At 42.4% G+C, this 23,881-nt stretch overlaps 1 protein-coding gene across 1 annotated transcript in view; it reads left to right on the top strand.

The window, feature by feature from the left end:
• The first annotated feature begins 218 nt into the window (after positions 1–218).
• The window catches only part of astn1 (astrotactin 1), a 235,296-nt gene continuing 211,633 nt past the window's right edge, over positions 219–23,881 (top strand). Inside the window, exon 1 of the mRNA XM_038963261.1 lies at positions 219–513. Coding sequence (XP_038819189.1) covers positions 219–513 — 295 coding nt within the window. The remainder of the gene's footprint in view (positions 514–23,881) is intronic.

The raw sequence follows: 23,881 nt of genomic DNA, 5'->3' as shown, positions 1-23,881 counted from the left end.
ACAACTCATACGCTGCATTGAAATGATCAAAAATCATCTTTAACCATGTGACAGAGCATAGGCAATGGGGATTTATGCGAAATAAGCGCAATTTATTTCCCGAACAAAACAACCCGGAAATGTGTGCTTTGCCAGCGCATTCCCCCTCGCTCCTCTTCCTCTCCGTATTGAAGTGAAGCCCTCGAACAGAAAGGAGACGGGGATACGAAGTAGCAGTGATGCGGGGCATGATGGGTCTGAGATTACTTGTCTCGCTCGCATGGATTCTTGCCTTCAAAGCTGCTAATATTCAAGGTGTGAATGCCGACGAGGATCAGTCTCAAGATATGGAATGCAAAATGAAAAGCGTCACCGTGTCTGCGTTGCCGTTTTTGAGAGAAAACGACCTGAGCATCATGCATAGTCCGTCGGCCTCCGAGCCCAAGCTTCTGTTCTCCGTCAGAAATGATTTCCCGGGAGAAATAGTCGTCGTGGACGATCTAGAAAACACTGAACTCCCCTTTTTCGTCCTAGGTGAGTTCGGATGATAGGCTGCAGTCTTGATGTTCAGCACCCCCACTTGCCATGCCCATGTTTCATAAACGGTCTATTATTGTTATTAGAAGATTATATCTGCCATGTCTATTATTACACGTGAGATGAGTTTGTGCAATATAATACACACTAGGCCTGGCTAAGATTGCTATATGCTATAATCATTTCCACGGTGTACATTGAGTTGGCTACATGACGATAATGAACCTACTTCAATTGCTATTCAGAACTGTAGACATATGCATAGCATATTGGTAGCAAACATAATCGAGCATAATGACTAGTAATACTGAAATTACATTGGCATTTTACAAAAACTTAGCTGGTTTCAAGGTTATGTGCTACCAATCATTAGCATTGATGGCTGAAAGTGCAGGACGCGAGCCTATTGATAATAATAGTATAGCCTACTACAGTATATCCACTAAAGTACATTTAAGGAATGTATGTGAAAATATTCCATATTTGCGATCCTATTACCTCACTGAGATTAATAGACATATTATATGTGTTTACATGCTGGTGGAGTTATTAACAGGTGTAGTACTATATCACTACAACCTGTGTTCTTTACAATGTATAGACTGGCCTACTGTACATATTCTCCATAGTTTTACTTTTTTCAGATGGTAGACTCAGCTCTGTAGAATAGCCTTTATTGATACCCACTCCATATATACAACAAAATATACGTTTAAGTAATGTTCCTTTTTACATGTTCACAAATTTAGGCAACGTTTTTTTTTAGAGCAAACTCAAGAATGCATTGAGAGGGAAAGAACATAAGCAGAGTGAGTGGCGTTCACTTCAGAACTCTGGCTGCTGTCCATGGTGCTGATTAGAGAAGCGCACAACTGCTATAGTTCTATGGGACTCTTTGAATGTGGACTGTCCTTTCATATGGCAGGACTGTACAGTGAGGGAGTGTGATATGCGACTAGGTATGCATCCCAAATGGCACCTGTGCCTTCAGAAAGTATTCATACCCCTTCACTTATTTCACATTTTGTTGTGTTACAGCCTGAATTGAAAATGGATTAAATAGATTTTTTCCCTTACCCATCTATACACAATACCCCTTAATTAATGAAAAAGTGAACACATGTTTTTAGATTTTTTTGCTAATGTATTGAAATTGAAATACAGAAATATCTAATTTACATAAGTATTCACACCCCTGCGTCAATACTTTGTAGAAACACCTTTGGCAGCGATTACAGCTGTGAGTCTTTCTGGATAAGTATCTAAGAGTGTTGCACACCTGGATTGTGCAACATTTGCCCATTATTCTTTTAAAAATTCTTCAAGCTCTGTCAAAATGGTTGTTGATCATTGCTAGACAAGCATTTTCAGGTCTTGCCATAGATTTTCAAGTAGATTTAAGTCAAAACTGACCACTCAGGAACATTCACTGTCTTCTTGGTAAGCAACTCTAAGTGTATATTTGGTATTGTGTTTTAGGTTATTGTCCTACTGAAAGGTGAATTGATCTCCCAGTGTCTGGTGGAAAGCAGACTGAAACAGATTTTCCTCTTCGATTTAGCCTAAGTCAAGCTTGTATTGGATTTGCCCCAAATATAACAGTATTCTTACTTTAGTGTCTTGTTGCAAACAAACTTATTTTCACTCTGTCAATTAGGTTAGTATTGTGGAGTAACTACAATGTTGTCGATCCATCCTCAATTTCCTCCTATCACAGCCATTACACTCTGTAACTGTTTTAAAGTCACCATTGGTCTTATGGTGAAATCTCTGAACAGTGTCCTTCCTCTCTGACAACTGAGTTAGAAAGGATGCCTGTATCTTTGTAGTGACTGGGTGTCCAAGTATAACCATCCAAAGCGTAATTAATAAATATACCATAATCAAAGGGATATTCAATGTATGCTTTTCATTTTTTTTTTTTACCCATCTACAAACAGGTGTCCTTTGCGAGGCATTGGGAAACCTCTGTGGTCTTTGTGGTTGAATCTGTGTTTGAAATTCACTGCTTGAATGAGGGACCTGACAGATAATTGTATGTGTGGGGTACAGAGATGAGGATATCAATCTAAAATCATGTTAAACACTAGTATTGCACACCGAGTGAGTCCATGCAACTTAAATGTTTTTATTAATTTGTAAAAATGTCAAAAAATATAATTCCACTTTGACACTATGGGGTGTTGTGTGTAGGCCATTGACCAACAAAATCTCAAATGAATACATTTTCAGTTAAGGCTGTAACACAATAAAATGTGGAAAAAGTCAAGGGATGTGAATACTTTCTGATGGCACTACTTTTATGGAGTTCCATGTATCCCAAGTTTCTTTCCGGGGCCACATTATCTCTATCGCCAGCATCCAAATGGATCCCGTAAAGGTAAGGGCGGTCACCGACCGGCCCCATCCTGCCTCACTCAAACAGGTCCAGTGATTCCTCTGGTTTGCCAATTTTTACAGGCGTTTTATACGCAACTTTGGTGCGCTGGCAGCACCTCTCACGGGCCAGAACTGTTTTTGCTGGACCCCCGAGGCTGACAGGGCATTCAGGGAGCACAAGGGACGTTTCTCCTCCGGACCCATCCTTGTCCATCCTGATCCAACCCGTTCCTTCGTGGTAGAGGTGGACGCCTCGGACAGGGGCGGTCCTTTCACAGCGGAATAAGGGGGACAAGAAACTGCATCCATGTGCCTTTCTCTCCAAGTGGTTCTCGCCAGCAGAACTCAACTATGATGTAGGCAACTGGGAGCTCTTGGCAGTTAAGTGGGCCCTTGAGAGGTGGCGACACTGGTTGGAGGGGGCACCTCATCCTTTCGTGATCTGGACGGACCATAAGAACTTGGTCTCCCTCCAAGAAGCCAAGAGGTTGAACGCTCGACAGGCTAGGTGGGATCTGTTTTTTAACAGGTTCGATTTCACACTAGCCTATTGCCCGTGATCCAAGAATCAGAAAGTAGACACCCTTCCCCGCCAACATGATGTCTCTAACGAGGAGAGGGACTCCGAGCCCATCATCCCCAGCTCCCTTATTGTTGCCCCAGTGATATGGAGTATTGAGACCACGGTCCGACAAGCCCAGACCCGAGAACCTGACCCCAGCGGGGGACCCACTAACAGACTTTACGTTCCGTGATCAGCCTGTTCCCAAGTACTAAAATGGGGACACTCCTCTAAATTAAATGGGCATCCAGGGGTTAATCAGACACTGGAGTTCCTGAGGCGGAAATTCTGGTGGCCAAACATGATTGAGGATGTGAGATCCTTTGTTGCGACCTGTTCCACCTGTGCACAAAGCTAGTCCTCATGACAGCTACTGGCTGGGTTGCTCCAACCTCTGCCCATCCCCAGCCGGCCCTGGTCCCACCTGTCCGTACACTTTATCACAAGGATACCTCCATCCCAAGGGCTTACCACTATCCTGGTGGTCGTTGATCGGTTCTCCAAGGCAGCCAATTTAATTTCCTTATCCAAGTTACCCTCAGCGAAGGAGACCACTGATCTCATGATTACCCATGTCTTTCGACTACACAGACTTCCCCAGGACATTGTCTCGGATCGTGGGCCCCAGTTTGTCGCACGGTATTGGAAAGCCTTCTGCTCCCTGTTGGGGGTGTTGGTGAGTCTCTCCTTGGGATTCCACCCACAGTTGAATGGGTAAACGGAGCGGGCCAACCAGGAGCTGGAGAAGTTCCTCCTCTGTTTTGTCTCCACCCAGGCCAGCAACTGGAGAAAGTTCCTCGTCTGGGACGGAGTATGCTCACAACACACTGCCAAACTCGTAGAGTGGCCAGACGGAAGCCGCTCCTCAGTAAAAGGCACATGACAGTCCACTTGGAGTTTGCCACAAGGCACCTAAAGGACTCTCAGACCATGAGAAACATGATTCTCTGGTCTGATGAAACCAAGCGTCACATCTGTAGGAAACATGGCACCATTCCAACGGTGAATCATGCTGTGGGGATGTTTTTCAGCGGCAGGGACTGGGAGACTAGTCAGGACCGAGGGAAAGATGAACGGAGCAAAGTACATAGAGATCCTTGATGAAAACTTGCTCTAGAGCGTTCAGGACCTCAGACTGGGGCGAAGTTTCACCTTCCAACAGGACAATGACCCTAAGCACACAGCCAAGAAAAGGCAGGAGTGGCTTTGGGACAAGTCTCTGAATGTCCTTGAGTGGCCCAGTCAAAGCCCGGACTTGAACCCAATCGAACATCTCTGGAGAGACCTGAAAATAACTGTGCAGCGACGCCCATCCAACCTGACAGAGCTTGAGAGGATCTGCAGAGAAGAATGGGAGAAACTCCCCAAATACAGCTTGTAACATCATACCCAAGAAGACTTGAGGCTGTAATCGATGCCAAAGGTGCTTCAAAAAGGACTGAGTAAAGGGTCTGAATACTTATGTAAATGTCATATTTCCATTTATAAATCTGTAAACATATCTAAAAACCTGTTTTTGCTTTGTCATTATGGGTTATTGTGTGTTTTTAGAATAAGGCTTTAACATAACAAAATGTGAAAAAAGTGAAGGAATCTGAATACTTTCCGAATGCACTGTATAGTGTGATACTATAAAGTGAAGCCTTTGGGGAACAAAATACAATACATCTGTTCAGAATGCATGGCCAAAAGAGTGAGACAACAAATCCACATCAGTGGAGGCTGCTGAGGGGACGACGGCTCATAATAATGGCTGTAGCGGAGGAGATTGAATGGTATCAAACACATGGAAACCATGACATTGATGTATTTGATATCATTCCGCTCCATCCATTACCACGAGCCCGTCCTCCCGAATTAAGGTGCCACCAACCTCCTGTGATCCACACATTAATGGAGTCTTCTCTGTAAGTCACATTGCAGCACATTTGTGGGAGGGGCCATGTACCAGCTTTGTTAGCACTAACATATCCTACTCACAACAAGGCATGCGTGCTATATCGTTGCTGTGTTTGCAATCACATACAGTATTTCCATGCTATTTAGTAGGCTTAACAAGTATGAGTCTGATTGCGTCGGATACACCATGACAGCGCAATACACAAGGGGTGGAACAGTGGCAAAGGTACCCACAGGACAAACAGAATAATATTAGTCTGAGGAGAGATTAAATAGCATTAATACAACAAAAATAATTCTAAACACACCTTTAGTTTACAAAGTTAAACAGATGTATTTTTTCTTCATAATAAGCAGGAGTAATATTCTTAGATCAGAATGACAGCAGACTGTACTTCTATCCATGTCACTAAAGACTAACAGAAACAAAAGACAAATTTAACTAGAATGGCTTATCTTTTTGCTGATGGCTTATCTGATTGCTGATGAGTCTGTAATGAGTCTGATTGCTTGAGGCAATATTGCTTGAGGCAAAATGGAGTATGACACCACTGTACAATATCCAGGATTTTTTTTCCATAACCCATAATGACAAACTTCCCATTTCCTGCCGGTGACTAGCATACCCATAACATGATGCTGCCACAACACTTGAAAATACAGAGGATCAACAACATTGCATTCACTCGACATTACTGGCCTGTATGATAAAGTGAAAAGAAGGAAGCCTGTGTTAAAAAAAACAATTAATATCCTCTGTTTTGCTGCAACATTGCCGTTAAGTAATTCTGAAAAATAATTTTCGGTTTTTGGTCAAATCCAATACCACACAACACAGAGTGAAACGCTCTGTATTTTCAAGTATTGTGGTGGCAGCATCATGTTATGGTTATGCTTGTCACCGGCAGGGACTGGGGAGTTTGTCAGGATCAAAATTAATATGAAAGGAGCATAGATTTTTCAGCGGGACAATTACACATATGTTAATGCCAAAGACAAACCAGAATGGCTTTCCAAAGGTGTTGAGTGTTCCTGAATGGTTCAGTCTCAGTCCTGCCTTAAATCAGAGACAAGGTTAGAATATTGCTGTCCATCGATCATTCCCAACCAAATTTATTGAGCTTTTTTTGACAAGTGTCACGCCCTGACCATAGTTTGCTTTGTATGTTTCTATGTTTTGTTTGGTCAGGGTGTGATCTGAGTGGGCATTCTATGTTGTATGTCTAGTTTGTCTATTTCTATGTGTTTGGCCTGATATGGTTCTCAATCAGAGGCAGGTGTTAGTCGTTGTCTCTGATTGGGAACCATATTTAGGTAGCCTGTTTTGTATTGTGGGTTGTGGGTGATTGTTTCTGTTCCTGTGTTTGTGTATGTTCACTGTTCAGGAATGTTTCGTTTCGTTCTCGTGTTTTGTTGTTTTTTGTTAGATTATTCGTGTTCATTAAAATGGATAATCATCACGCTGCATTTTGGTCCTCCTCTCTTTCTCCTAACGACGATCGTGACAGAATCACCCACCACAACCGGACCAAGCAGCGTGGTAACGGGCAGCAGCAGCAGCAGCAGCGATCGCAGGACTCCTGGACCTGGGAGGAGATTCTGGACGGCAAGGGACCCTGGGCACAAGCTGGAGAATATCGCCACCCCAAGGCTGAGCTGGAGGCAGCGAAAGCGGAGAGGCGGCGGTATGAGGAAGCAGCACAAAAGCGCGGCTGGAAGCCAGAGAGGCAGCCCCAAAAATTACTTGGGGGGGGCACACGGGGAGAGTGGCGAAGTCAGGTAGGAGACCTGCGCCAACGTGCTTACCGTGGAGAGAGAGGGACCGGGCAGGCACCGTGAGGCGCACGGTGTCCCAGGTGCGCAGGCAGAGCCCGGTGCGGTACATAGCAGCGCCTCGTATCGGCCGGGCTAGAGTGGGCATCGAGCCAGGTGCCATGAAGCCGGCTCAGCGCATCTGGTCTCCAGCGCGTCTCCTCGGGCCGGGGTACATGGCACCAGCCCTACGCATGGTGTCCCCGGTTCGCCAGCACAGCCCAGTGCGGGCTATTCCACCTCGCCGCACTGGCCTGGCTACGGGGAGCATTCAGCCAGGTAGGGTTGGGCAGGCTCGGTGCTCGAGACCTCCAGTGCGCCAGGTCTATCCGGTGCCACCTCCACGCACCATCCCTCCGGTGGCAGCCCCCCGCACCAGGCTGTCTCTCCATCTCCTCACTACCGGTGCTCCCGCCTGCTAAGCGCTGCCAGAGTCTCCCTCCTGTCCAGCGCAGCCTGAGTCTCCCTCCTGTCCAGCGCCGCCTGAGTCTCCCTCCTGTCCAGCGCCGCCTGAGTCTCCCTCCTGTCCAGCGCCGCCTGAGTCTCCCTCCTGTCCAGCGCCGCCTGAGTCTCCCTCCTGTCCAGCGCCGCCTGAGTCTCCCTCCTGTCCAGCGCCGCCTGAGTCTCCCTCCTGTCCAGCGCCGCCTGAGTCTCCCTCCTGTCCAGCGCCGGCTGAGTCTCCCTCCTGTCCAGCGCCGGCTGAGTCTCCCTCCTGTCCAGCGCCGCCTGAGCCGTCCGTCTGTCCAGCGCCGCCTGAGCCGTCCGTCTGTCCAGCGCCGCCTGAGCCGTCCGTCTGTCCAGCGCCGCCTGAGCCGTCCGTCTGTCCAGCGCCGCCTGAGCCGTCCGTCTGTCCAGCGCCGCCTGAGCCGTCCGTCTGTCCAGTGGAGTGTGAGCCGTCCATCTGTCCAGCGCCGCCTGAGCCGTCCGTCCGTCTGTCCAGCGCCGCCTGAGCCGTCCGTCCAGCGCCGCCTGAGCCGCCCGTCTGTCTGTCCAGCGCCGCCTGAGCCGCCCGTCTGTCCTGAGCCGCCAGAGCCGCCCGTCTGTCAGGAGCCGCCAGAGCCGCCCGTCATTCAGGAGCCGCCAGAACCGCCCGTCAGTCAGGAGCCGCCAGAGCCGCCCGTCAGTCAGGAGCCGCCAGAGCCTCCCGCCAGTCCGGAGCCGCCAGAGCCGCCCGCCAGTCCGGAGCCGCCAGAGCCGCCCGCCAGTCCGGAGCCGCCAGAGCCGCCCGCCAGTCCGGAGCCGCCAGAGCCGCCCGCCAGTTCGGAGCCGCCAGAGCCGCCCGCCAGTTCGGAGCTGCCAGAGCCGCCCGCCAGTCCGGAGCCGCTGTTCAGTCTGGAGCTGCCCTTCAGTCCGGCGCTGCCCTTCAGTCCGGCGCTGCCCCTCAGTCCGGAGCTGCCCCTCAGTCCGGAGCTGCCCCTCAGTCCGGAGCTGATCCTCAGTCCAGAGGCGCCCCTCAGTCCAGAGGCCCTCCTCAGTCCAGTGGGGCCCTTTATTAGGGTTCCCAGTTCAAGGTTGGCGGCGAGGGTCGCCGCTACAAAGAGGTCACTGAAGCGGGCAATGACTATGGTGGAGTGGGGTCCACGTCCCGTGCCAGAGCCGCCACCGCGGACAGATGCCCACCCAGACCCTCCCCTATAGGTTTAGGTTTTGCGGCCGGAGTCCGCACCTTAGGGGGGGGGGGGGGTACTGTCACGCTCTGACCATAGTTTGCTTTGTATGTTTCTATGTTTTGTTTGGTCAGGGTGTGATCTGAGTGGGCATTCTATGTTGTATGTCTAGTTTGTCTATTTCTATGTGTTTGGCCTGATATGGTTCTCAATCAGAGGCAGGTGTTAGTCGTTGTCTGATTGGGAACCATATTTAGGTAGCCTGTTTTGTATTGTGGGTTGTGGGTGATTGTTCCTGTTCCTGTGTTTGTGTATGTTCACCGTTCAGGACTGTTTCGTTTCGTTCTCGTGTTTTGTTGTTTTTTGTTAGATTATTCGTGTTCATTAAAATGGATAATCATCACGCTGCATTTTGGTCCTCCTCTCTTTCTCCTAACGACGATCAGGATAACAAGAACAATGGATATACAGCTGTATGTTGCCCTAAGAGTTGTGAAAAGTTGGTAGAATCATATAGAAACATTTTCACAGCTGTAATAGGTGCCAAATGTGCTTTCACCAAGTATTACCTCAAGGGTGTGGGGACATATGCAATTAAGACATCATTCGGTTTTTCTTTCATTTTTTAGGTTTTATTTTAAGGCAGCAAACTGAAGACTGCACTGGGTGTAGACTTTCACCAGGCACTGTATATCAACTTCACATTATAGCAGATAGAGCTGTAATGTAACTTTGTCCTCAGATGAGCTAATGAAGTCTCCCTTTGGGGGAGAGATTTCTCTGTATTTACTCTGGCAGCCGCTGATCATCCCCATATGCTGAAAGGCACCATGTGCAGATTAATTACAAGTCATAATGTGAAATAATGGAATCATTTGGTCCAGTATAACCTACCTTTGGGGAATTAACATTGGTTCACACGATCCCATCATTATGAATATGCATGGGGATTTTTTATTAATACATATTTGCGTATACACACGTAATTGAGAGCATTTGCAAAGTTGTGCGTGCACCCTGATATCAATAATAAATGTTTAGTCCAGAGTTCAATCACTATCCCAAAGTTGTGGTAAGAGGATTATTTGACAAAGAATTTATTCTTACCTACCTGCTCCATAAATTACTAGTAACCCACTCCACTGTGTGCGTTTGCAGTTCTGTACAGTAGGTAGAATGTCCATCCCTACCCAGGCTAGTCAATGTATTGTTTTAATTCCAAATGTTGAACAAAAGCAGCAGATCCTTTTAGTTTATTTTCCCTATTAGTTTTATGATTATGAATAGCAATAAAAATGTGATATCCGTTTCACCATTACTAGGTTTTACACAGATTTAAAGGTAATCAGTACATTTCAGGATGCACACTGCTTCAGGTGTTTACACCTCCATCTCCACACTCTATTAATACTTAATGTAGTGTAAACAGAACACATGCAAGGGTTTGAAGCTATTTTTAATTGGATATAATGGGTTCCCTTTTAGTATTGCCCGGTGCGCACAAAATCCACCACACAATCACACACACTGACAAGTACTGGCACTCATGCATAGTACAATACATACAGATGCAGGATCTTAATTTCACCTACAATATATTATCACAGCAAAATAATCCTGCAGCAATATGATTTTAACTTTTAGTCCATAATGTTGCTTGCTCGGTGGTTAGGCTCTGAGCTGGCCAAAGGTAGGCTACATGAAAAGTGATAGTGTGGGTTTTCTGTGAATGTATTTATTTACGGTGCAAGAAAATTCTCAGCACCAAAAGAGGGATCAAATTAAGATCCTACATATGTACACCCCTTCTCCGATCCACCCACACAAAAGACCACAAAGGTTTCCTTGCACATACCAACCTCTGATTGATATATATATATATTTTTAACCCAAATACTTCTTTCTGATATAAAGAAGCAGCAAAGCTGAGTTGGAGTCCAGGCATTTCTACAGCGATAGAGGGAGCACAGAGAGATTGTGTGCCAGTGAATGGTTTCCATGACAACATGCGCTGGTGCTTAGACTAGTCCCTTGAAGAGAGGTGATGTTTATCTCCCCACTAGGAGGGGGTAGCAGCAGTAGCTGTGGGAGCACCTTTGTTGAAAATCGAATGCCAACTACTGTGTGATGTTTCTCCATTGATTAGCTGTAGATTTTGCATGGTTTCTGATGTCTTTATGTCCACCTGAAAATGATCAAAATCAAGTTTTAAAAATCTCATTTAATTTTAGCTATAGTTCTAAACCAATATTCAAATCATATATCTATTCTAAATGCGTTGGCGGTGTTGTATTCATATGTTGGAAATGATCCCAGTCAAGCACAGCATGTGAATGAATATTGTGCTGTCATTAGCAAATATGTTTGGTGTCTGTAGACTGCAGTGTCTCAGTAGTGTCGATATAGTTGCCAAACTGTAATACTGCTTTTATTTGACTCTTGGGTTAGAAAGGCTCAACTGGGTGCAATGAAAGAAGATGAAATCTATATCACATGTACTGTACTACTGGGACAAAATTCTGGACAACCAAACAGAGCAGCAGTGGTTAGGAATATTTTTGTCCCTTGGAAAAAGTTATGCAGTCTTGTAATTTATGGCACTTCACGAACAGTAGCCTTCAGAGTTCTTAAGGTGAAGAAAAATAAAAAAGATGTAAAGATGACGCGGTTACAAGATTAAATGTAGAAAGGGTTATTTGGCTCATCTCTTCAATTAGAACCAGTATCCAGAAGTTTCTAGGGTATTGATGGCAAGATACTGCTCCCCCCATCCTTATTACACCATCCTCTTCATACAGTATAAGTGAATCTTCCGTACTGACCTGGGCATTCCCAGTGAGCTCACAACCCTTGAAGAAGACATTAAAGTCATTCCAAGACATCAATAGGAACGAAGCACAGAATTGTGTTATTTCTGGTACCAAAATGTCAATCAGGGCATAAAAGGTTTCCAATGTTAGACACCATTCTCATAAATTGTGGGATTCTAATTCACATGCAGTCTACTGTGTAATGAGATTATGGACCTGATTGGCTTAATGCCCCAAGTAGGGTAATGTTCCCCAGATTATGAATGATTAGAGAGGTTTTGACATTTATTTTAACATGACACTGCGCAATTTAAGTTACATTCAGTGGAGTTACTCAATTACGTTTATATTAAACAGCCTAATGGCAAACCATTTTAACATCAACCTAAAGAGTAATGTATTAGTAGTTCATACTTTTTGCCAATACTGAATTTTGTACTTTTTAAAGTAGCACGCACAAGTTGGTGACTTGGGGCAAAAACTTTTGAGTGACACCTGAGTTTGGCGCAATGGGAGTGACCCTTCTAATATCGGTAGTGGGGAACACACTGTATTTTCTTGCACTCTCCAAAGGATGACTAATTTCAGGGCTCTGTTCACTCTGTCTGGAAGCTGATCTTGCAGTCTCTCTATAGGACACAGGTCTATCTTTTTCAGGCGGAGACTTTTTCAATTTCCATCCACTTAAGCTACTTTGAGGGCTGACAGAAATGTTCTGTATGGAATTCACATTTTTGCACTGCAGTGCTAATCATGGAAATCCTTTTTTCGACACTGCTGGGACACTTGTCTGACCGTGTCACAGTCGTAAAAATAGTATGGATGAAGTTTAAGGTGACCTTTTCACCATAGCACACTAGGGTTATCGCTATAGAATGGTAAATGTAATGTATGTCAGCCATGGCATGTTAGTTAAATATTTACAAGGCGGTAGTTTTTCAATTATATAATATGCCATCTTCTTGGCCAGTAATTGCTCTCAGGAGGATCTTAGAAACCGTACAGCTATATCAATCGATTTTTCAGCAGTTGTCACAAAGTGCTCATACAGACACCCATCCTAAAACCCCAAAGACTCCGAACAGCAAGCTAGGAAGAAACCTAGAGAGGGACCAGGCTCTGAGGGGTGGCTAAGTCCTCTTCTGGCTGTGCCGGGTGGAGATTATAAGAGTTCATGGTCATTAAGGCCAGATCGTTCCTCAGGATATTCAAATGTTCATAGATGACCAGCAGGGTCAAATAATATTCACAGTGGTCATATAAGGTGGAACAGGTGAGCACTTCAGGAGTTAATGTCAGTTAGCATTTCATAGCTCAGCATTTAGAGGTCAAGACAGCAGGTGCGGTAGAAAGAGAAAGAGAGAGCAAGAGAGAGAGATGGCAAACAGTTAGGATACTTTGTTTGACAATGATACCCTCTGTATGACAAGGAGACCCTCTGTGAGATTAGTTTTAGGTAGGCTTACACCCAATCCCCATTGCCAAGTACTCCACCTAATGTACACAGTGTTCAAAAACAATGAATGCATATAGTATGCATTGTACTGCTTAGACATCCTGGATCCAGTTACTGCCAGTTATCTTCCATACAAAATAAGAGTTGTAGTGGGATCGGATGGTTGGTGAGAAGTTAATAGTTGATTTTTACAGTAATGAATGGCAATGCGGTGCCAACACAATTAAGCTGAAAACATTTCTCTGTTGTTTACCTCATTCCCAGAATATTTGATGGTAGTAAATCATTTGTTTCCACCCTACCTTCAATGTGATTTATTCTATTTGGATTACAAATTGAAAAAGTACTCTTGGTTTAGGTATTTTAAATCCTAATCAAAAGTAATTTGATTAATAAGACCTCCTTCCAGAAAGTAAAGCAATGTTTATCTACCCGTTTATCAACCTCCTCTAACTAGAGGTGAAGTGAGTGAGTTTTACATAGAAGTGTACACAGGTTAGCTTCCTAGGGTTGTCTGTCTGTCATTAGGCTGCAGTGTGCAAGACTGACAATCAAGCTCCAGGTGAGAACAGTGAGGGAGTGATAGCAGGAATTACTTTGTCAGAGAAGTGGTAACTTATTGTCAGTGAGTCTTGTCTGAACCTTGGCTGGGGGTGGCTGATACTGACTAGGGTCTGTCGGATTGCACTTTTTGCCTCTTCTAATGCAAGACACAACCAAGCGATGTACCATTTTTTGCGATTTGATAAGTTGTTGTCTACTGCTACAATGCTAGTCGAGGGAAAGAACAATTAGGCTTGTTAGTAAGTCGTTATGTCCAAACTTAAATTAAAGGTGAAGCAACATGATGAAACTGTCCTGTTGAGAAAATGCTTCATGGGCCTTGTTATTACTGATGGGTATGAAGGACATACAGTATGGATGGTTCACTATGCTTACTTAGGAGCTGGCAAGGATCATAAACATAATACAGTATGAGTCATGATGTATTATGTATTTAGTTGGCTTGAGTTTAGGCTTAAGAGCTTTGCAGCATACCTGGCACATCCATATTCAACAGTTTGTTTCGCAATAGTGGCTCTGGTTCTGCATTTATACCCTGACTTGACCAGCTCTATAACCTTTTATAAAGCACATTGCTTGCTATTCTGCTGGAATGATGAAGACCTCTTGAACTTATTTCAGTGTCTTCTACAGCAGACTGTTGTGTCACCTTCACACTCACCTAGTACAACTGACACTTGACTCTATGAGGGGTAATATTATGTGAGAATGCATTATCACAAATCTTGAACCTCTCTGTACTACTTACTGTAAGCTCTGATGAATGAAGCAATGTGAAATGAACAATGGATTTGCAGAATTATGTTATGTAACACTATATTGTTTTGTTTGATAAGAAACAATAACTTTCTCAGTTGCTATGGTTGGACTCTCAAAGAACTTGCTTGAGCTTGCTAGATGAAAGGCTGTCCAGTGGGTCAGTTCTGTATACATGCGTGGGCTGGGTTGTTCCCATAGTTACAAGAATAAATAAAGTTAAACCCTATATCATATTGTTACTAACTCTGACTTTGTACTGTTCCAAAGCTTTGCTTGATGATTATTTTAACCTTGACAAGATTTTGCGAAGGATTTACCAAACATTGATATGACAGACTAATTTGCATTTATTATCTGCATACATTTTCTTGTGATTCATAGTTCTCTCCTGACAGAACAATGCTTTTAAAAAAGTATCTTGAAGAGGGAAAGTGTTTCAATGGACATGCTAGGGTCCGAAAATGAGATAAATAAAACCATTTCTAACAGATGAAACCATTTTGACAAATGGACAGTGGTTTTATGAGGTTTACAGTTTGCTGGATGTCCTCTAGTGCTTCCATTCAGACCTGGCTCTTCCATTAGAGCTCCCTTTTCATCATGGCAATGGGTTTAATGGACAGAAGGTTAAATAGATGCCCATAGATCTCTGAACACACGGTCATTATATGCTCCCACAATCCCACTACAGCTCGTGAGGTTGAAGCAATCACGATCACAATCACGGCGTGTCTCTTAGTCTTTCAGAACCATGTTTGTATAGCTTGTTGGACATCACCTCTGCTCAGTTTTTCCGTAATTCATCGATTTGTGTATTGATTCAAGAGCACCTCATCAGATGCGGGGAAACAAATCCTTAATTTATACACATCATTACTATTCTACAATGCGGTCTTCGTTCTTCGCAACTTACGCAACCATTGTAATCAGATTTTCCATGCATACACAAAACAGTGGAAAATGTTTAGTTCCATTCTAATCAGCATATGATTTTTCCACTTACAGAATCTGGCTGTCATTATTCTGTTAGATTTACAAACAAACACTTTTCTGACTGCCATATGTGTTGACAGATGTTATCAACAAGCCCCAGAGGAGGGAAGGCAGACGGCCTGTCTCCATAGCTGAAGATGAGAAATTGTATTTTTGGGAATGTTCAGAACATTTGCATTCCCCTCATGATTCCATTCCAGCGCCATCCTCTAATACAAGCTAAAATGCTAAAATGTTAAAATGTTTCCTCTATCCATTGTTTTTGGAATTTTTGATGCTAGCCTTCATTTTGTTGATTTTTAGCAAGCTGGACACGGTCAAGAAACTGTATGAATGTAGGTACATTATCATTACTACACTGTTTCAATTTGGTTTTAGTCATTTTAAAGTATATTAAGTTAATGTATCCCCACACGTTATTTTTTCTCTCAATTTTTTACTCAAACCACCCGCGGGCCAGATTGGATCCCCTCGCTGGCTCTATGCTTCAAACCCCTGCTCTACTACAATGCTGGAGATTCACTGATGTTCATACATCTTTCGAGACGGCAGTTAAACTTTTATGGTTAAATTAATCTGAAGTTTCTAGCACTTTAAGGCAGCATGAACAGTGTTTTCTTTACAATATAAATATTTCCTAAAAAAATATACATCTAAATACTCACCACATGTTATTATATAGACAGCAATAGTCCAAAAATATTACAACATTTGCTTTAGTGGATTTCTTTCAAAGCTGTCCCCAACATTCTGTTTTACTTTATCCGATTACTTTACACAGTATGAGACAAACTTTACCATTATTCCAGGACACTGCACCCATGCTATGAAACAATGATTCATTTATTTACAAGTCCATTACATATCATTAATGAAGAACAAATTAAGTGGCGAAGTAACCTCAAGAAAATAAGTGCTTTACTTAATTACTTCAGAAATGACATTTTAATAATGCTAACAGAAGGACTAGACACGCAATCAGGAAGCCATTAGGTAGATGAAGGTAATCCAGAAGGACTGAAATTAAATTAGAAAGTGGTGAATAAATGCAGTAGGACAAGAGCAGGCGCAGCCAATGTGAATTTAGATGAAGCCTAGCCCAGATATAGGCCTATTCACATTTTGAAAAGATAACAATTAGGTTGATTTTTGGACAATCACTCACATGAATTCTCCTCTAAATGTAATCTCCTCGGTATAGTGGGTTATATATATATATATGGTATAGTGGGTCTATGTGGGTTTCAGCCATTCCTCTGCCACCATTACCATAGTGCTGCTGAGTCTATCTAGTGTTGGACATTTTGCAACCAAGTTTATTTTATTTGTAATATCCATTTGTACTATATTCATAATTTGTATAAATACAACTGGCATACGAAAAAAATGAGTTTGGTAGCTCATTGAGTCTGGTAGCTCAAATTCCATACAAATGGAATTTGTATGTACAACATGGCAATAGGAGAGATAATTATGATAGATTCCAAGGGTGCACTGCTTCACCTGTCATATTGAAACATGCTTTGTCACTCTAGAAAAGTAATTCTATGCATGATAATCATCATTTTTGACAAGAAGCATGCTTTGGCCCTGGGGTATAGGATTTCTACATGAAATGGGGCACATACTGTACAGTATCAGGCTAGTGGTCATGTAGCAGTAATGTGATTTTCATGTAGAAATACTGTATTTTATCAAAGCAGACACATTTGAATGGCTAAATTCCAGTGACTGCTTCTATGTCGGCTACATTATGCACACTGAACCTAGTTTTCTGTTAGGAGCTTACAATACTAAGCATCCTCAATTTAACAGTCTCTTATCTATCAAATCTAAAAAGCACATACAAGAAAGAACTGCAATGTGGTCAAGGTCGCTTAATACCACTGAGATTAGAATTCGAACATCACATTGAGAGAGATTTGTACACACTGTGGCACCACATGGGGTTATCCTTCTGAAATTACTCCCACTGGTCACCCTTTGGTCAGTAGCAATGTGAGATCACCGTGAAATGTTTGATAGAAATGTTAGGTAGCCTAATTCATTTGTTTTCCACTGATATGTACTATACACTTTCATTGGATTGGAATCCACATTTGCATAAGGCTGTTCTTGAAATTCTTTATCCTTTTTGTTTTGTATTATGCTATGTGTGTGGCAAGCTCTTTAAGTAGGCTACATTTAACTCTGTTTGGTATAAGAACACATTTTCATGTAATTTATTTTAATCAATGTTGTATTCAATTGTTTTATCAGCACTGGCTAAAGATAGTTCCATGTCACGGTAGAGATGAGCAAGAGTTTGGCACCTCTCAAGAGTTACGTTCAGTCATGTTATCAACAATGGTGTTTGTATATATCAACAGTTAGCACTTAAAGCTCAATGCTGTCATCAACTTCTATTAGCATCTATTAAGATTAGCCAAGTGAAGCGGCGAGGGCACTACCTTGTGTTGGTTGTTGAGTGGAGTCAGACCTGGGTTCATGTTGTCGGAGGTAAGCTAATGTATTTACTTAGCAGTAGAGTGGACACATTCTCAGAGGAATGTGGTTAGATTGGGACTGTCCATTTACAGTATGTGCCTAAATTGGGGGTTGACCTCCCAATTTTTTTTCCATGGATGATGTCTATGTGGATTATACATAAACATAAGCTCATTGCTTGGCATTGACATTCAGGTCTACTGTCTATATCAATGCTGTGCCAAGAACAGCTGTCAAAATTAATTGTAAAGTGATCTGATGGTGCTTACTTTTGTAGGTAATAATTCCTAAATTCTTACCACACACCTTAGTTCTTCAGATCTGAAATAAACTAATACTGTTATGACTTTCATTCAGTCATTCATGTACTGTATGTTGTTTACAATAATTGCTTCTGTAGTGTGATAGCACTAATCATACTATGGTAATTAGCATTGCAGATGTGCCTTAGTAATTCAACCTGTATTCTCACTGTGCAACAATACGAGATGCATGCAATCATTATACCTCTGAGATGTTTTGTGCTCAAACACAGTTTATTTGGAGTTTGTACTGAATAGAACACTGGACTGAAGCATCAACTTGAAGGTAGTGTGTTTCTCTAGGAAGGTTATCCCTGCTTCCTGAAGCTTGGCAGCATAAAGAATGCACGAGAGCATGTGAAGTACCTCCCTACCCCTTCTTACCAGCAGTGGTGGAAAAAGTACCCAATTTTCATACTTTAATAAAAGTAAAGAGACCTTAATAGAAAATGACTCAAAGGTAAAGTGAAAGTCACCCAGTAAAATACTACTTGAGTAAAAGTCTAAAAGTATTTGGTTTTAAATATAGCATCAAAAGTCAATGTAATTGCTAAAATAAACTTAAGCATCAAAAGTAAAAGTAGAAGTATAAATCTCTTGAAAAACTGAGAGCGTTGGACTAGTAACAGAAAGGTTGCAAGTTCAAATACCTGAGCTGACAAGGTACAAATCTGTCGTTCTGCCCCTGAACATTGAAAATAAGAATTTGTTCTTAACTGACTTGCCTCGTAAAATAAATATAGACGCTGTTAGTTTGAGAATATATTCAATGCAAATGCGTCCAACGTAATGTCATGATTTGGGAAAAATATATTATTTCAGCTGTAAGAACGTGTAACCGATGTAAAATGGCTAGTTAGTTAGCGGTGGTGCGCGCTAATAGTGTTTCAATCGGTGACGTCACTCGCTTTGAGACATTGAAGTAGTGGTTCCCCTTGCTCTGCAAGGGCTGCGGCTTTTGTGGAGCGATGGGTAACGATGCTTCGTGGGTGACTGTTGTTGATGTGTACAGAGGGTCCCTGGTTCGCGCCCGGGTCGGGGCGAGGGGACGGACTAAAGTTCAACTGTTACAAACGCATCTCTAAACAACTCAGCTGCCAGGACGAAATTTGAAACAACTCATTTGGTTGGTTCAGTTATCTTTCAAGAAATGGGCGGGTTGTAACTTGATCCTACTGCTACGATTGGATAGCGGGAGGGTGTAACTCTGCTCTCTTTCACGTCTCCCTCTATCATATCACGCTCAATGGCGATGACATTTGCTACCAAGCCAAGAATGTGCCTAATATCTAACAAGATGAAAGGACAATGCACGTTCTGTCTGAATGACTCAAATCTGCCCATAGTTTCAGAAGTGAGAACGCACACACGTGCGCTGATCTACAGGTTTCTTGGTCCATAAACATGCAGAAAGATTCTTAGGTAGCTAAACTTATTGCCAACCTTTATTTAGGCATTTTAAAACACTTCCTTCTTTCCCTATTACGACAATCATCTAATCCGACTATCAACTGTCAATTGATAGGTATGATTGCGGCTGTTCAGATCAGCACACCAGTCAAATGCTAAAGTTACACTGCAAGCAGATGGCTCGTTGCCGAAAATGGTGCATGTTCAAAATGATAACCAGCTAGCTACGTTGGATATTAGCTCCTATCTGATATCTTAGCACCATGTTTATCTTGCCAGATAGATCGCATAGTAGCTAATATAGCCAACTGGCTAACACCACAGATGAAAGGGTTAGTTATCCTAATCTTTGATATCAGGTCACATAGCTATCTGCTTAGCTAGCTGGCTTATTGCATGGATTTCCGAGGACGTCAACATGAGCCTTATTATGAGTGAATTAACTAAACTAATATTTGCAAAAGGGGTTCGATTTTGGCAGCTGTGACAATTCATCCATTTGTCAATACTGCACCTTTCTGTTGGAGAATGAGCTAGCTTGCTGCTGCTGATTTTCCCAGCTAGACATTCCTCTGCATTGAGCAGTGCTCGTGGCTTAGGCAGTGAATGGTGCCTGGCATAGCAACAGCTTTGCTATATGGGGGGAAGGGCCAATAGGCGATAGACTAGAATAGAATAGTCTATCGACTAGAATAGTCTATCGGCCCGATATAATTGCTTGGCCGATTATCAGTCCGTCTCTAGTATGTAGGGAATAGGGTGCCATTTGGGACAAATGCTAAGATTGTTATGAAATGTGCCATTGCCAAGGTTTGACTCACAATTCCTAAGGTTGTGTTGCCCTCCGACATGGTGGCCCCAGTCCCTAGTCAAGGTGATGCATGTTTTAGTTAATGAAAACAATCTCTGTACTTTAAGTCTATTTGCTGTCGTATTAATTAACATTCAACTTGACCCGTGTGCAATTCTGGACTGTGTAGATGTATGTGACATTTAGTTCAAAGGTGTTTAGTGTCAGGAATGGATAAACCTAAGAACCAATGACATTTTTTTAATAGGATGACCTGGGAATGAACTTATCTGAAACCTCTATCCAGCCACCAGCTTCTTGACAGACATTTAGCTAAGTAGCGAACATAGCTGACTGGTTAGAATTAATGACACAGGTCAATTCCTTCTATGGCTCCAGTAGCAGCTCTATCACTGGCTGTGCGTTAACTTCTATGGCTATATGTGACACCTGGTGATAAGTCTCCAATTAAGATGACAGCACTATTTTCCACAGGGATTCATTTGCCTGAAAACAGCTGTACCATTTGCATAATTTATCGCCATCTTGATTGGTAGACGGATCAGCGTCATTATTGGTAACAAGTAAATCAGTGTACCTGTACATAGTAAAAGTGAACATTTGCATAATGATCCATACTAAGGCAAATATATCATGCTATCCTTTTGTCACAATGATTGTTTTCCCCCACACTGCAGCTGCTGAGTTGAGTTCTCATTGTTGTGCTTTTGTTCTCTTGGTCATGTATCAGAAACAATGTATTTGTTTTGTTCTGTTGTCATTAGAGTGATGTATAGTTGAATGAACATACATTCTGTACTTCATTATGTTACTATAAAAGAGTTTGAGTATGTTTTTTTGTAATTCAAAGGAATGCTTGGACATGTCACGGTTACTATTTCAAACAATGAACTTTTAGTACAAAATTTGCATAAAATGTACAGTTTACACAAATTGTTTATTGCTGTAACTGTGTGACTTTGACACAGTAGGAGGCAGCTCCATGTGACATCACCATAGCCCATACCTGCTGTGTAGCCTTTGTCACTGCCACACGTTTGGTCAACAACAGGCAGGGGAGCCAGGAGGCAAACATAATGTTAGCTTGTTAGCAATTTGTTGTAGAGAGGAGCTTTGCATGCAATACGTGTACTAAGGCATCATAACATCTGTCATACCATATTTGACTAATACCACCATTGATGAAATACTGAAGCATTTGCTTTGCAAATTTTGTTGTCATGATATACACTGAATGTACAAAACATTAGGAACACCTTCCTAATATTGAGTTGCACACCCTTTTTCCATCAGAACAGCCTCAATTTGTCGGGGCAATGGCACACACACAATCCATGTCTCCATGTCTCTCAAGGCTTAAAAATCCTTCTTTAACCTGTCTCCTGAAGTAGATTTAACAAGTATCAAAATAAATTGAACAAGTGACATCAATAAGGGATCAGAGCATTCACCTGGTCAGTCTGATGTTTTGTACACTCAGTGTATATTCAACAGTAAGTATCTCTGTTAGACCATTAGAAAAGAAAACCAAGGTTATCAAGCTTTGGTACATCAATGAAAGGTTGAAAAGAATCAGGAAGGAAGGATCTGCCGGTAATGAGGGAGAAAAAATATGTTCCTTCCTTCACAATCAATGCTAGATGTGCTAGACATCGAACCCATCTTGATTGTCTCCTCGCACAAACACTCCCCTATGTATTTATTTGGACAGTGAAGCAAAAACATTTAATTTGGATCTATACTCCAGCATATGAGAGTACAGAATGTCACTTTTTATTTGAGGGTATTTTCAAACATATCTGTTTTACCATTTAGCTTTACTGTCCAAATACATATATAGGGGTGTAAGTCTAGTTTCTTGGTATTTGGGTGGTATTTCTCCTTTCTATCTGCATGAAGGTATGTTAGGGACTGTACATTATTTATAATGAGCGATACTTGGAGAAAATCGGACCTCTCTGAAATGAAAATATTTGGCCCGTCCGTGGAATATATTTTTGACGACCCTTAAAAAAAACAAGCGACCCCCCTATACTTAAAATAATAATGAAAATATAAAGTGGATAGCAGAGAACATGCCTACCTGTCACGTTCTGACCTTAGTTCCTTTTTTATGTCTTTATTTTAGTTTGGTCAGGGCGTGAGTTGGGGTGGGCATTCTATGTTGTTTTTCTATGTTTTGTTCTGTTGTTAGATTTCTATGTGTTGGGCCTAGTATGGTTCTCAATCAGAGGCAGGTGTCAGTCGTTGTCTCTGATTGGGAGCCATATTTAGGTAGCCTGTTTTTCATTGTGTGTTGTGGGTGATTGTTTCCTGTTGTAGTGTTTGTTTCACATTTCAGGACTGTTTCGGTTTTGGTATTAGTCACTTTGTTATTTTGTATTTTTTTGTGTTCAGTTTTAATAAATTAAAATGGACACTTACCACGCTGCTTATTGGTCCAATCCTTGCTACTCCTCAGACGAAGAGGACGAGAACCGTTACATTACCGTTTACCCTCACTCCTAGGCCTATTCTTCTGTTGTATGTATTTAGCCACCCTATTAATGCCAGAGATGTTGATATGAGTCAACCTAAGAAAAAGCTATTCGTTTTTTATTGAGTGCATGATGACTGAAGCAATTGGCTAATAAAATCTATGGATAGTAGCTTATTATTTTGTGTGTCAAACAAGTAGGCCTACCTCTTATTTCTTAAAAAGGAATACATAGGCTCCAACACAAAGCCCAGTTGTTAGTAAAGTCAAATTAAAATAAAGACTGTTTAAATGAATTAGGCTGTAATAGTGCCTGTGTGTAGCTGGTGTAGGGGAGTCAGGCGCAGGACAGCAGATATGAGTAATAAACGTAATTTACTCAAATATTCACAAATACAACACAATAAATCGAGCCCACAATAACAGACCGTATTACAAACAAACAATCACTCACAAACAACCATGGGGGAACAGAGGGTTAAATAATGAACAAGTAATTGGGGGATTGAAACCAGGTGTGTAAGACAAGGACAAAACAAATGGAAAATGAAAAGTGGATCGGCGATGGCTAGAAGGCCGGTGATGTCGACCGCCGAACAAGGAGAGGGACCGACTTCGGCGGAAGTTGTGACATAGGCCTTCTCGAATTAGCCTACTTTTAGCAACCATGCGCTGTCCATCTACGATTGATGTAAGTTATTTAAGTTACTTGAATTTGGCTTATTGTGAGGTCACAAATAGCTTCATCATAGGCAACGAAACATATTGTTTTTATTCAGATATAGAATTTTTGGGACAAGTCAAATATATTTTTCGAAAGAAGCCTTTGACTCCCCTCCTTAAGTAGGCTACATAGTAAAGCCATTGGTTAGGTAGCACAAAAGGGTTTATATCAGCAAGAACAGATCCATTACAGTGCGTATGCAGTAGAGGTCGACCGATTGTGATTTTTCAACGCCGATACCGATTATTGGAGGACCAAAAAAAGCAGAAACCGATTAATCAGCCGATTTTTATATGTTTTTGTAATAATGACAA

This window comes from Salvelinus namaycush, chromosome 25 (assembly GCF_016432855.1).
Source record: "Salvelinus namaycush isolate Seneca chromosome 25, SaNama_1.0, whole genome shotgun sequence".
In the NCBI taxonomy this organism is placed as follows: Eukaryota; Metazoa; Chordata; class Actinopteri; order Salmoniformes; family Salmonidae; genus Salvelinus; species Salvelinus namaycush.
Note: the sequence above shows the minus strand (reverse complement) of the source record. Positions and strands in the feature narration are given on the sequence as shown.